Source organism: Telmatherina bonti (assembly GCF_933228915.1).
Source record: "Telmatherina bonti genome assembly, chromosome: 15".
Taxonomy (NCBI): domain Eukaryota; kingdom Metazoa; phylum Chordata; class Actinopteri; order Atheriniformes; family Telmatherinidae; genus Telmatherina; species Telmatherina bonti.
Genome location: NC_136613.1, coordinates 7,411,964 through 7,427,144, shown reverse-complemented (window position 1 = coordinate 7,427,144; position 15,181 = coordinate 7,411,964). Strand labels below are relative to the sequence as shown.

Below are 15,181 nucleotides of genomic sequence, written 5' to 3'. Positions count from 1 at the left end.
ATTGTGTTGTTTTTTTCCTGATTGAAATCAAGAAAAATGACGTGGAAAAAAAAAAAGCTTGATACATTTTTTCTTTGTTTTTAATCTACAAAAATCAGCAATGTCAAAGAAAAATTGGAGTTGAATTGAATCGGGACAAAAGCATATCGTCACAGCCAGAGTACATAGTATTCAGACGGTTTGGGGTGATGAGACGTAGGGTGATAGGTCGGTGGGGGGGCAGAGTTCAGCAGGGAGACAGCTGTAGGGAAGAAGCTGCTCGTCTTCGTCCTGCGGAAGCGCTTGCCAGATGGCAAACAATCCATTAAAACCCCCGTTTGTGTTCCTACAGATCTGATGGAGAACCCGTTGTCCACACCTCCACCCTACAACGCCTCCTTCTCCCTCTGTCCCTCTGCTGCAACGCTCTTCCTCCTCCCCTCCATCTACACGCTCCTCTTCCTCACCGCTCTCCCCGGCAACCTGCTGTCTCTGTGGGTGTTCCAGCGCCGCATCCCAACCATATCCCCCACCCACGTCTACCTGTCCCACCTGAGCATCTCCAACCTGCTGCTGTCCTTCGCCGCGCCCTTCCTCTCCGCCTACTTCTCCCGGGGGTCGACGTGGGCTCTGAGAAGCGCCGCCTGTCAGGTCGTCCTGCACGGTGTCACCCCTGTGATGCACACCACCGCCTACATCAGCATCCTCATCCTGACCTGGGTGGCGCTCAGTCGCTTTGCGTCCCTCATCAAGAACACCCACGCCTCCCGGCCGAGCGTCTGCACCACCCTGCTGCCTCACGGCTTCTTCGCTCGCCTCACACAGGTGTCCTTTGCCAACACGATGTGCGGCACAGTGTGGGCGGTGTCTGCAGGGGGAACCATACCACTCACCATTTACTACTCTGTGAGAGAGGCTATGGCGAGCGGGGAGGATAGAGACGCGGGGAAAGGCAGCAGGGTGCAGGTGTGCTACAGCCCGCCGGTGGAAGTGGGAGGCACCATTTCGGCCATACTGGTGGTGCCGGTTATAACCATCTTCTTTGCGCTCTACCTGCTGGTGCTGCTGTCCTACGTGACGGTGCTGAGGCACGTCAGGCGCTCTCGTCGCAACACGCGCATCACCACGTCGCAGAGCCTGCTGACGCGCGTGTGCAGAAACATCGTGGTCATCCTGGTAATACTTAGTCATTCGCTCTGCGTTTGTTAAACATCAGAACTGTGCAAAAGCGTTCTTTTCCTGTCTTTAAGCTTCCTTCAGGACTTCCCAAAGCTTTTAGGACGTTTTTGATCTTTGATCCGCTCTGTCCAGATGATCCCACTCTGCTGTCTATCTTCTTTTTTCTTCTTCTTTTGTCCTCCGCTTGTCAGGTTACATCAAATGTTTTAAGGACACGCTGCACTTCATGTGGAGTTTTCAGCTCTTCAGGAATCACTTTGTTGCTCCAAAAATCCTATTTTCTGCATGTGAAACTGTCTGATCTTTGCTGCTTATCAGAGATGCAACTAAAGAAATGGGGTTGCTTGTAACAAAGGACCTCATTTACAGATAACTTCTTACGAATCTGAAGTTATTTTTATTACAAAAACCCTCCATCAGAGTTTGTCGAGTGTGAGATTGTTGGATAAGTGAACAGAAATCTCTCAGTTACGTCTCAGCCGACTTTACAGGTTAACTTCCAAGGACTTTCAGACTGTTTTTAAAGTGATTCACTTCATATTCTTGTCAGATAAAAGCACAAAGGCGGCATTTAATTACTCCTGAACTTGGACAGCAGCCTGCAGGCGGGTCCCATGAACACATCAGGACAAATCTGGTCGTGGTGAAGTGGCTAAAGAGGAAAGTGGGTCACATCTCTTTACATACCGAACCTTTAGTAGTTTGTAATGTAAATTACGACCTGCGGTTTCATCCCATTAAACTGAAAATCACTGAAGAGGCGAATGGTGAAATGAAATACAAGTCGCAGGTGAGTCTGAAGGTTGATCAGCGGTCTTATTGACCAAGAGGTCTGAACCACCTTCATCAGGATTTCCTATTAAAACGAATCATTACAATAATGTAAAGCAACTGTTGTAGAAAATAATAAGGAAAAACTACATTCAGCAGGTGGAGTCACAGGTGAGGTTATTGGGTGATATTTGTGCAGATGAGGGAACAGATCTGTCAAAGATGCACTGATACCTTAAGGAAGACAAGAAACAGGATTAAATCCAGTCTTGACTGTGATTTGCTGTTAAACAAGTGAAAAGGAGTTTAGTTTAACTCGGGAGACATTAAAATGTCTGCCGCATTTTGTAAATTACCAAACGTTATTTGAAAAACACGACTGACCAGCAGAAAACACCTTAAAGTGACTTTGTTTAAACTTATCAGCACTAAAATGTTTGTAAGAGCGTTGCTGAGAGGTCGAAGGAAGTTTGACGATTTTCATGTGAAAAGTTGGGACCAAAGATTAAAATATGCTAACATGCTAGATATATCGATCATCTTAGCATGCTAGATAGGTATATCTAGCATGTTAGCATGCTAGATACATCTAGAATGTTATCATGCTAGATATTACAAAGAAAGCTGAATTTTATCTTTGTTAGGTTACAAACATGCTAGATATAGCATGTTAGCATGCTAGATATGCTTAGCTAGATATATCTAGCATGTTTGTACCAATTCTGTTTTATCTTGATGTTTATTGACCTGCACTGTACAAATCAAATGCAAAAAAATAAATAAAAAGGACCATTTTTATGAACAAATTTGTTGATAAGAACAGTTGACGCAACTGTTATGTGTCGACGCAACACTGGTTCACCCCTTTGGTTAGCAAACTTTTTAAGCTTCAATGATGTATAACTCAGTTAAGTTGCTTGACAAAGAATAAAAAAAAACGTCAATTCTGTGGAAATTGGACTGAGCTTAAGGTGAGACAAAAAGCAGCAACGTTCAAAGAAATTATTTTTAAAAAGCTGTAAAAAAAAAAACAAAAAAAAAAAAAACCATTCCTCAAGGCCACTTTACAGGATAACCAAAAGGTCTGAAGGTAAAATGGGGAAAAATGGTTAACAGGTCAACGCTTTTGCACATTTCTGTCTGTAAAGTTGCACAGATATTTATCCAGACTTCATTCTGTTCAACCAACTCTGTGCAGGTTGTTTTGTCAGTCTGTCTGCTGCCGTATCACATCTTCAAACCCATCTTCAGCTCTCTGGCTCATGGTCGACCTCACATGCTGTCTTCCTCTGACCCGCATACGTGTCATCCCCTCTCCAGCTTTGTTGAGGTAACAGTGCTTTACTCCAGGGGCGCCCGGATCCAGTCCTCGAGTCTTCCTGCAACGCTGAGGCCTTGTACACATGTAGATGTTTGTTCACCATTTGGCCCGTTAACCACAAAAATGCAGATTTACAGTAGTAAAAATTATTTCTTTACTACTGTGAATCTCAGGGAATAAACCTGCTGATGTGTCCGCATGAGGCCATAAATAACCAGGGTTTTATCATTTAAAACGTCACTACCTGCAACTACAAAAGAGGACGTCGTACAGTATCTGCAACCTGTGTTCACACCATAGACTGTATATAAAAGATGGGCGGAGCCTCCTTGACGTCACTCGTAGGTTTCTAATGAGCTGAATTGAAGCTCATTTGGCGGTTCCTACCATCGCCATCTTGGCAGCATCACATGGGCCATCGCTCTCCAAAAATACAAAAATGGGCAAAGGGGTGGAGCTAAGAGTAGGGTGGCCAGATGTCATGCTTTGTGCAGGATAGTCCCACATTTCTATTACTTTTCACATGTCCCACAAAACGGGGCGCTGTTCCGCATTGTTACGACCAGTCTTTTGTGAGCTTAGCAGCTAATGAAGGTAAGCAGGCTAAAGCTAAGTCACGCTGTTAACCGGCTAAAAACCGCGGTTGTTTTACTTTCTGCCTTCTTGCTGCCAGATATCAGATCAATTAAAATCGAATCAAAAAGACACACCGGAGGTTGCTGCTTGGTTTACACTCAGAAACAGGATGGTTGCTCTCATGCAGTTAGGTGCGAATGGACCTTTTTTGTAAAAACAAGTTCTACAAAAAACCCAGCTACCTGTGTACACGGCCTGAGATGCATCTCGTCTCAAACACACCTGAATAAAATGGCTGAATTCCTTCATCTCCATGTCATCCCGCTCTGCAGAGGTAATGAGACATTAATTTAATTCAGGTGTGTTGAAGATGAGCTGCTTCTTGCAGGACAGTAGCTCTCAAGGTTTGGGCACTCCTTACTGTTTTAGGACAACAGCAGATTTCATCATGACTGTCCTCCTTTTCCTCATCTAGCTGAAGAACTTCCTGTTTCTTCTGACCGCTCTGAGAGCCTCAACTGACCCCGTGATGTACTTCCTGTTGGACAGGGCCTTCCGTCATCAAACCCTCAAACTTTTAAGGTGCAACCAGAAGAACTCCAGAAAGCAACAGATCTTGTGTTCGACTACAGGAACTGGCAATCAGAAGACCGAGCAGCTGGACGGAGGGAATGTAGAAACAAGCCATGGAAGTGTGTAGATCGGTGGTTCCCAAACAAAGCGCCATTCTTTTCCTCCCAAATTACATCCAAACTATGAATCAAAACACACAGAAACCAAACTCCTTCATCTGCAGAAGAAGAATAGACTTTGTCATTGCACACAAGTCACAATGAAATTGCACTGAAGGGTCATTCTGCACCGTGGATAAAAAGGGAAAAGATATTGTAAAAAATTAAACACGGTTAAAAACAAAAGTTAATTCGCTGTGCAAAAAATGTCCATCCACGTGTGTGTGTGTGTGTGTGTGTTCGTGAGTGTTTGACGTGCGGATTGTCCAGCGGAAACAGCAAATGAAACAGATGAAACCGCAACGGAAAATGTTGCACACGGCGTTTGACTGGAAACCCTGCCAGGTATCAGATTCTGATCCATAATGCAGTCAGCTGTTTGCAGCGGACACACCATGCTCATTCAGGATTTATTTAATTCCTACAACTCTACCGAACACACAAGGGATTGTACATATGACAACAGCACTTTGGTCTTTGATGTACGATGCGTTCAGGCTCGGTGATAACTCATATTTCCACTCTCAACAAACAATGAGGTTAAATTTATAAAAGTTATGAACAGAATCGGTGATAAAGGGCAGCCTTGATGGAAACTAATCCGACTTACTACCGGCGATACGAACCAAGCTCTGACACCTGTCGTACAGGGACCGGACATCTCGCACAAGGTGGTAACATCCAGCATAAATGCATCCTTAAGATAACTCTATTCCACTCCCACAGATCATACGCTTCAGTTGCACTGTGGTGTTGATCAATCTGAATGACGGAAACACTGCAGGACCCAAAGTTCAGCTACAACAATGTTGTTTCTGCTGAAACACAAGCAAAGTGCAGATTCTCCACCAAGAATCTTTTTCTGTCTAAAAACATCAAACCTGAATCCATTCTGAGTGCGTTTATGTCTGTATTTGGAGCTTGGAGTTACACAGATGCTGCACAGATGTTTGCTGAAGTGGAACTGAAACATCACAAGCTGTAGATTTAATGTAATACTAAACATGTTGGCATGAAACGCACCAATCAGTTCGCTTTCCAGACCTCTTGGTTTGTTTCTTTTTCTAGTATTACCTTTAAAACAACATGTTTAAATGAGAGTCCACTGGGGGGGAAATAATCATGTGGTTTTTATGTTTACAACATGTTTGTACAGCAGCCGTCATGTTTCAACAATAACTTTTAAATATTTAAGTCGCTAACCTTGTTCGGTAATTGTGTCTAAATTATAAATGAGGGATTTCCGATTGTGTGCTGAAGGTGTGTGAGGGAGTATTTTCAAGAAGATGGTGTTTCATAAAGTGTAGCCCCTGTGGATGTATGTTGCCGCAGGGGCCTGAACAGCATCTAACAAGTATATAGAGTTAGACACCTTGCTGAGTGGCTCCCTCAACACTCACCCACAGACCAGAGGAGAAAAACAACTTAGTACAGAAAAAGGAAAGCAGGAGAGAAGGATTCGTGCTGAGTGAAGCGGTGGATGGAGGAGGGAAAACAGCGAGTGAAGTGCAGAGTTAGGCTACACTGTGCGCCTGGAAATACACCGAGGCTGCAGGGAAACTACAAAAATCTCTGTGTAAAAGGTTCGGTCTCACAAGATGTGGGACAGAAAGTTGCCAAGTTTACGTGAAAGAAAAAGTTTTATAAATAAAGGATATTCATGCTTGATGGTTTGTGTCGTGCTTGCAGCTGCAGGAACAAGCAGAGGACGAAGGAATGACAACTCAGAAACTTACAATGGATTTAAAAAGTGATACTGTGCTGATAAGAACCAGAAAAAATGGAGTAGAAGACAAGATGGAACCTAAACAAGGTGATAAAGTCCAACGACTACATCGAAGGACCTGCAGGAATATTCTGGTTACTCTACATTTGTCTGGATTTTGGGATGGGGGTGCAAGATAGACGTCTTCCTAAGAAAGATAAACAACCCTGCCAAGCTACAGTTACCTCAAACATAAACAAAAAACAATGGTAAAGAAAAAACATGATGTTTTTTGGCCATAAATCTAAAATAAAACAACATTTTGTCTTGCCAAGAGATCGCTATAACCATGGCGAAGCATGGTGGCAGCAGTATCATAGTTTCTGCAACAGGGACCAGACTTCTCATAGAAAGTTGAATATTAAGAATTTCATCTTTCAGCACAACAATGACCGAAAACATACATCTGAATCGACAAAAGAAAGATTTGGAATAAAATATTGGTTTTGGAGAGACCAGAGTCCAGACCTAAATCTAATAGAACATCTGTGCGGTGGCCTGAATGCAGCTGAGAACAATAGATGCCCTCGCAATGTGGCTGATTTGTAAAGATGAAGCTGAGTGTGGAGCAGAAGCCTCTTCAGCTTTAGAGGAAATTAGTACGCACAAGAAACAATAATGCGTTAAAATTTAACGCATACATCCGTATGGTTACGAAAAGACAGGAAAGTGTCTTTTCTATGTGATACTGATGGTTAAAGAACAAGTTTTATCATTAGAAAATATTTCATTTTCATGTCAAAATTTTCTGATATCACAAATTCTGCCGCGTTTGATACGAAACTATTTCAATCATTTCCATTCATGAAAAATCAGAAAAGTCGTTGAACTGAACATTGATGAGTCGATGGGATGAAAGACCTTTAATGGTGTCGCTTCCAGATGCTGGTGCAACAAAACCAGACGTCAGACATCAACATGGCACTGCTTTGTGTTGTTTTTATTGATTGTTTCAACCTGTTGGGCACCTTTTCGGTGTGTGTTTAGCATCTGTGCAGTGTATCAGCAGGAAGAAGGAAATGACTTCAGTCAAACCTGTTCCCCCCAGTTTAACACAACCAGCAACGGCTTATTGAAGCTGTATGATCGTGACTGTTGCATCATTTCTCCAACCGTTCAGCTTCATTACAGCTGCCGGCAGCCTGTGCCGGAGTCCGTCCCTCGCACCTCTGTGTGTTTTGTGTATCTACAAACTCTGTCTGTCTGGGTGCAATCTTGCATTTCTTGGTGAGATAGACAGAAATCTCCCCAGAGACGACATTAGTTCCAGTAGTTGTCTACTGTTATCGTACAAACACAAACAAAGGATGAGTTGCTTTTGCTTATTGGAGCACACCACCAGCTGACAGAGGCACATCCGTGCTGACACATCCAGAAGGTGTGACGCACAGTTAGCACAGTTTCTGTTTCATTAGTGTTCAATTCTCACGGATCCATCGACAACAAGCTCAGTTTTAGGAAGTGTTGAGGCTCATTTATGTTCTACGTCAGGGCTATTCAATCTGTGTCCTACCAGAGCTGCAATCCAGCAGGTTTTCACACGTTTCCCTGCTACAACACAATACACCTGTCATTAGGGGTGGGAAAATCAAATGGAACAATCAAAAATCGGGATATTTTGCTTCACATTTTAAAAATAGATTTTTTTTTTTTTTTTAATTTTTTTTTTTTCAAATAATAATCCATTATGAAATTTTTGTCATTTTTGTTGTTTTTATTGATGTTTTTACTTGTCTCCTTGTGTATTATAGCAGCAGAATGATGGTCTGGCTACTGTGTTGGTTTTTTTCCTAACAGAAATAAAGAAATATGACGAGCAAAAAAAAGTTTACTTTTTTTTTTTTTTTTTTTAATCTACAAAAATCAGCAATTTCAAAAAATTGTGAGAATCGCAATTTAAATTGAATCGGCACCCAAAAAAATCGGAATCGAATCGGGACAAAAGCATATCGTCACACCCCTACCTGTCCTGTTTTGCTACATTAGTGGTGCCCAGAGTCAGTCTTCAAGGACCGCTGTCCTGGAAGTTTTCAATGTATCCCAGTTCCCACAGACTTGGCTTCCATTAAATGGACCCAACAACCAATGAACTTCTGTACAATGAGTGATTAGTTTGGGTCGGGTGTGTTGGAGCAGGGATACATGGAAAACCTGCGGGATTTTTTTTGCCCTTGAGGACCGGAGCTGGACATGCCTGTGCTTGATTGTGCAGAAGATAACTGCTAGATCCATGGCATTTCAGTCAAATGTGTTGAAGCAGGGATACATGGAAAACCTGCTGGATTGTGGCTGTCGTAGAAACAGACTGAGCTCCGCATCTGTACGCTAGAGACTGATACATCGCCGTCCTTTACTTAACGTCTAGTACCGGCCCTCAAGGGCCACAATCTAGCAGGTTTCCACCACGTTTCCCTGCTCCAACACACCTTCTCAAATAAATGAGTCAATGTGAAGGACTTTATAAGCTGTTGGATCCATTTAATGTGATGCATGTGTGTTGGAGCAGGGATACATGAAATACCTGCAGGACAGCAGCTCTCGAGGAATGACTTTGGGAACCCTGCTCGAACTAAATGTAACGGTGTTTTTTACCATATGGTGTATATAATAAGCTAAAAACACACAAAACAAACGATAAACCTTGAAAATGCGCTTTTTTTTCTAGTGTTTTTTTTTTTGTGTTTATTTCAGTGAGGGCGCTTTTGTTTCTGTTCTGCTCCGACCTTCTTCAGGCCGACTATGTAACAGCTTTCCATCTCGACTCAGCAGGAGGAAGGCAGCGCTTTTATCTATTCAAGGACTCACCGATCGTGCTGATCTGTCCTGACAGCTTCAGAAAGACAAAAGCGATGCTGAACACACACACACACACACACACACACACACCCTGCAAATTCATGGAAACAATATGAGACAGGAAAACCAGCAGAAAATGTGTCGTGCATATTTGTCTGAAACTTCAGTGACAAGTTAATGGTCGACACCTGGAGGCTCACTGGATACCATTACAGAAGCCATTAGCGGCGACATGCAACCACCCATCATCACACAAATGGCGCTAATGATGCTGTGGATGGTCCTCCGTGCACATCACACACAGGCCCGAGTGGACTCAAGCCATTTCACTTGTCAAACAGCTGACATTCAAGTATTCAACAAGGAAAGGCATCTTCTATCCATCTATCACACTTGTAGCTATTCATACGTAGAATTTGGCATTTGTTCTGCAGCAGACACACTAAACATTCCCGCTTGCAGTGGACTTTCACCTCGACTGATGCAAAATAAAGGCACAAACTTCTGCTCAGAAATCCACTGTAGTTACTAGAAACATATCTGATTCAGGCAGAAAAGACGATATAGGTCTATTTTGTGGGACCGAAAGGTCCTCAATCGTACACAGAAATATGAAAAGGTTAGCAATAAAAGGCAAATTACAGGCTTACACTGGCGGTCAACAAATGCTATACAACATGCAACAAAACACGACTTTCCAACCTAAAAACTATGCCTTTCTAACCCTGATGACACGCTGACGTTTATTACACACATTCGTCGTTGCTAATTTAACAGCCATTTTTATTTTTTAATCCGAACCATGTCTAAGTCAACAACAAAAGTATGAGAGGACGTTACCAGAGGAAGAAGCTGCTTTTCCATTCGATTTTTTCACAAGGTAAACGCGATTTTTCTAAGTTTTTACAAACAATTATGACCACCTAAAAAGGTATACATATCATTGCTTGGTCTCTGTGAGTGTGTGTGGGTATGTATATGTGTATGCATGTGTGTATAAATGCAGATGTGTACATGAGTATGTATGTGTATATGTCTATATTTATTATTTTTTGCATTTAGTTATTTCTTTTCCATTAAAAAAAAAAGAAGAGAAAACTAAGAAACTACTAAGAAATTATTTTAACAACTGCAAGGAAGAAAAGATAACTGTAAAGGGGGGCAGGAATACATAAGCTTTGCTTCATCCTGCTCCTTTTCGGACTCTATAATAATTGTTACTTTTTTAACCTGTTGATTAAATTGTGTTATTTTCTCTGAAATAAAGAAATATCTATCTATCTATCTATCTATCTATCAAGCAGTTAACCCTTAAAGCTCCGCCTGACCTCTCTGTCTATTAATGCATGTATAATCTCCACCCTTTCACACACAGTCAAGTAATGAACATCTTTTTTCACCGAACCTGAGCAATCATGATATGTATTCTAAAATGATGCCAGATGGATGGATTAATAGTTATATGAGTATAAAAACAAAAGAAAAACAAAATAGAAATTGAATGTCACAGAATTTCATTTAAAAAAGACACAGATCAACAATGTGGAGCTTTTTCATTTATAAATGTGTTTCATCAGACTTTGGCTATCAGGAGAAAAATATCCCAACATTCTGACATAAACACAACTAAAACTATTTACAATTACTTTTCCATCAGCTTTTCCTCTCACTTCTTGAGTCACTCTTGGAAACAGTTTCTGTCTGGAACAAAACAGAGGCTTCATCACACATCTCACACTTCCAGGGGACGAACTGCTGGACCTGCCTGGTTTTTGTGTAATTTTTTGAAAAACTTTATTATTACTTTGTTTTCAACTCTGGAAGATAACTATTTAAACTCACGCTGATCTTCTGCTGCTCTGATTGGATGTCACTGTCATAAAAACCAAAGAAGAAATCTAAGCATCAGATTGGTCAAAAGACCAACAGAAAATCATCAATGTTTATATCTAGTTTCAATATGGAGGTCCGCTGACATAATTGACACATTTTTAATCACAAAATGTAATGAATCATGAACGGAGCGCAGTGGAATTCACATGCGAAGTTCTCGGAAACGCCACACTTAACGGTTGGATTGAAAACCTTCTCATAAGGCTAGAATTGTCCCGAGCTCACAATAGATCACCCAAAGAGTGCGCTTGTGATAGCAGTTTCTTTATGTGGTTCCTGAGATATTTCGCAAAATGTTGACGCTGTCGCTTTCGATTGGCGCCGAACCAGATGAGTTTCTTTTTTTTTTCAGCTTTAATTTTATAGCGCCACTTCACAACAATGTTGTCTCAGGGCACTTTACATACACATCAGTTCAAACCAATTCATACATAGCCGAGCTAATAGAAACCAACTGTTTGCACTGAAGCTTGACTTTGATCCAGTCCCCCATCCTGAGCTGCATGAGGTGACAGTGGGAAGGAAAAAACTCCCTTTTAAACAGGAAGAAAACCTCCGGCAGAACCCGGCTGAGAGTTAAACTACTGTTTGAACTTTGTTCAGAGTTTGTCCTTTCTTTGTTTCCCCTCAGCTACTGGCATGATAAAGGACACTAGTGTTGCACGGGCCGACCATAACCAGTTGCCCCTGCGGGCTCCTCGCGGCTGGGATCAAGATATTTTCACTTTAACTGCTGGGCAGACTGGGCGGGTCATTAAATACGCAAGTGCAACGTCTGTAACCTGCGATTTTGCGTCATTTGCTTTCGGTTCCAGTCTGCTCTCATGCACATTTTTCAGGCTAAATGAAATCAGTCTTGTTTAGAGTGTTTTTATGAGCAGTGAGGGAAGAAGCGGGTTGTGAAAATAGCTTTGTTTGTGTGGGATTAATGAGGCGGGAAGAGTGTTTTATACATGCAGAGACCTACAGGTGGGAAAAAACCCGACCTGTGTATCACTCAAGGACAAAACAGGGTGACGTGTGATAACTTACTGATCCAGAATCCCGGGGCACTCATATCTACTTCTGATACTTGGCATTAAGCACAACTCACTGATATTTTACAAACACACATATTCATTCACTAACATGCAGGCTTATACAGTCACTGCTGTCCTGCAGATTTAACCACTGATTTACGTTTTCATGCCTGTTATTCAGGCTTTTCCTTCAATTCAATTCAATTCAGCTTTATTTATATAGCGTCAAATCACGGCAATGCCATCTCAAGACGCTTTACGGACAGAAAAAAACATAATGAAAGCCAATTCATAATAGCCTCTACAAGGAAACCAACCAACCTTCTCTTTTTACCGCCACTAATAAATGAAAAAAACTAAGGGGCGTTTTACTTCCACAAAGCTTCATTCCCTTTATGTCCATGAAGCTCACCTTTAGAGAAGCACATTTGTTCGGTACAGCACGGCAGCTAGACCATAAAAAACCCCTGTAGTGATGCAGGATTCATGAGAGCCAGTCCACCCGATCCACAAAAATATTCTTTATGCAACCAGCTGACTTGATCCTGCAGCAGGACACCCCGAACCAGAACACTGCCTTAATTCTCCGCCTGTCTTTTTAAAGGTGGGGTAAAAGACAGCCTCTGTCTGGTTTATTAATGTAGATTATTGACAAGTGGGTCATGCAGCTCTACGTAACATTCCTCTGAGTTATTACCTGCAAAAGTCTGCAGAGCTTTCTGGTTGTTTTCAACAAATAAAATCATCTGAGGAGCTGCAGTGTGCTGGCAACTACACAAAGTAAGCTGGAGGGAACAGAAACTATTGTATATTGTAGAGAATAAAACAAACAGCAGCACTGATTTGTTGCACATGTGGTGTTATCTTCTCACTTACACTTCCTGAATTTCACAGAAATGTTTCACCAAACCAGCAGCTGTTTTAGACCTGAAACGTGGTTCAGAGATTCTCACATACTTTCCTCTTTATGCTGATTACAATCCCATTTGAGAGGCGTGTTGCGTGTCGCCTGAACTTCAGGTTAACCTCAGCTGAACACGAGGAGAGGAAGCGCTGTGAGAGAACGGTTTTGCAGAGTTGCCGTTGTATGTTGTCAGATATTCAGTTTTTCTGTCTCATCTGGCAGAAGATTCCCTCACCTGAGTATAGCTGCAGATAAAAGACACAGCACTGCGGATAAGTGAGGAGCGGGTCTGCGCCAGCGTGATTTATGTTTCCATCAAAGCTCCGCTGTGGTTTTTAGATTCCTCGGATGGCTCGGCGGAGTCGGGATTCAACATTCACCTCGACTTTGACTCCAAAACGCTGTGGCTGCAGCGCGAAACACTGGAAAGTTCACCTTCACAGTGTACATCTACGACTAAGACAGATAAACAAATTATGTCTGTTTGCGCTGCGTTTGTATGCACGCTGTGTGCGGCAACGACGGGGTCAAAGACAAGCGGGGAGATCCTCAGAAAACAAACATGCGAACGCGCCGGTGCTGCCGTCACCGGGGAGGTCTGTGGCAAACGGAGTAGGAAGATAAATGTGGCGATTTTCTGAACATCAGGATTTAAATGATTTCAGTGACTTTCATGCTTGGGAAGACGTGGCTCTGGCATGCTGATCCATATTCAACAAGGACGGCTTTGTAAATGCGCTGCATGTGTACGTGTTGCTTTGTGCGTCGTCCCCCGTGTGTGTCCTGTAAAGGACGCACATCTCAGGCGGTACATCTGATAAGCTGGAGACAGCAGCTCTCACCGTCACTGTTAAACAGCGATAACAGTGCAGAACATCAACCTGAGCCAATGTCAAAGCATCTGACCCCGACTGATCACACAAACACACTTTATACACACTTTCATACCAACAAAACACAAGTCAAATTGTTCATTCAGATGAACTTGAACTGGTGAAATGTGAAGCAGCAAAGACTCCAGAAGGTCAAATCATCTGACTAATCCATACTGGCGTGAAGCGTCACATAGTTCACACAGAGTCTAAAACATCCCAGATCTGGTGACTGTGGAGCCGTTGAGGACAGTGAACTCATCGTCATGGTGGAGATGATGTGAGCTTTGTGACATGGTGCATCATCCTGCTGGAAGTTTCCATCAGAAGATGCTACACTGTGCTCAGAAAGGGATGGACATGGTCAGCAGCAGGACTCAGATCCTGACGGCAGGATGGATCCATGTTGTCATGATGTTTCCAGCAGATTCTGATCCTACCATGTGAATGTGGAGCTGAACTGGAGACTCATCAGACCAGCAACGTTTCTCCATCTTCTATTGTCCAGTTCTGGTGAGTCTGTGTGAATTGTAGCCTCAGTTTCCTGTTCTTACTGACAGGAGGGAACCCGGTCTGGTCTTCTGCTGCTGGAAACCATCTGCTTCCAGGTTAGACACGTTTTATTCTGTTTATCTTGGTTGGAACCAGCGCTTACTGGACTTCCTCTTGTCATTCTATCGTCTCCAACCAGTCTGACCATTTTCCTCTGACACCAGCAAGACATTCTGGTCCAGACAGCTGCTGCCAGCTGGATATTTTCTCTTCTTCAGACCTTCTTCTTGGAAACAGTGGTTGTGGGTTAAAATCCCAGTAAATACTCAGAAAAACAACACGTCACATTCAAAGCCACTTAAATCTCCTTTTTTCCTTGTTCAGATGTTCAGTTTGATTGTCAGCAGGTCGTCTTCCTCATGTCTACGTGCACTGAGTTGCTGCCACGTGATTGGCTGATTAGATTATTTTGTTAACAAGCAAGTTGGATAGGTGGCTGTCAAAGTGGGCAGTGACTGCATAGGACCACCACCTTTAACCCTCTGGTGCATGAATTATTTAAAAACAATGCCACATTCATTTTAAATGCAATATTTTACTTTTACAGACATATACAGACACTTTTCTTTGTCTTAAACATTAATTGACTTTTTATTTAGTTTATTTTATGTATTCTGTAGAGTTATTTATAAAATAATATATAGTCATATTTATTCAACAATAATATTCTACAAAAACAGATGAGTATTTTCTTGTCCTGTTTATCACTGACATAAACATGGTAATTACATGTATGTGTGTATATGACATTTTATACTAAAGTAGTTTATTCTGCAGGGAGTGGCAGTGTGTTCGCAACTCTCCTAATGTCCACTCAAGTAGC

The 15,181-nt window shown here is 42.3% G+C and overlaps 2 protein-coding genes across 2 annotated transcripts in view; one reads left to right on the top strand and one right to left on the bottom strand.

Annotated features, from left to right (window-relative positions):
* The window catches only part of caska (calcium/calmodulin-dependent serine protein kinase a), a gene marked incomplete at its 5' end in the record, with an annotated part of 120,562 nt that overhangs the window by 64,273 nt on the left and 41,108 nt on the right, over positions 1-15,181 (bottom strand). The gene's annotated exons all lie outside the window — the stretch shown is intronic.
* gpr82 (G protein-coupled receptor 82) lies at positions 337-13,575 on the top strand (the record flags this gene model as incomplete). The annotated part of the gene is made up of 5 exons (XM_079254256.1): positions 337-1,155; positions 3,128-3,259; positions 4,302-4,499; positions 6,247-6,307; positions 13,274-13,575. 5 exons carry the CDS (start codon positions 337-339, stop codon positions 13,573-13,575), a joined length of 1,512 nt encoding a protein of 503 aa, XP_079110382.1.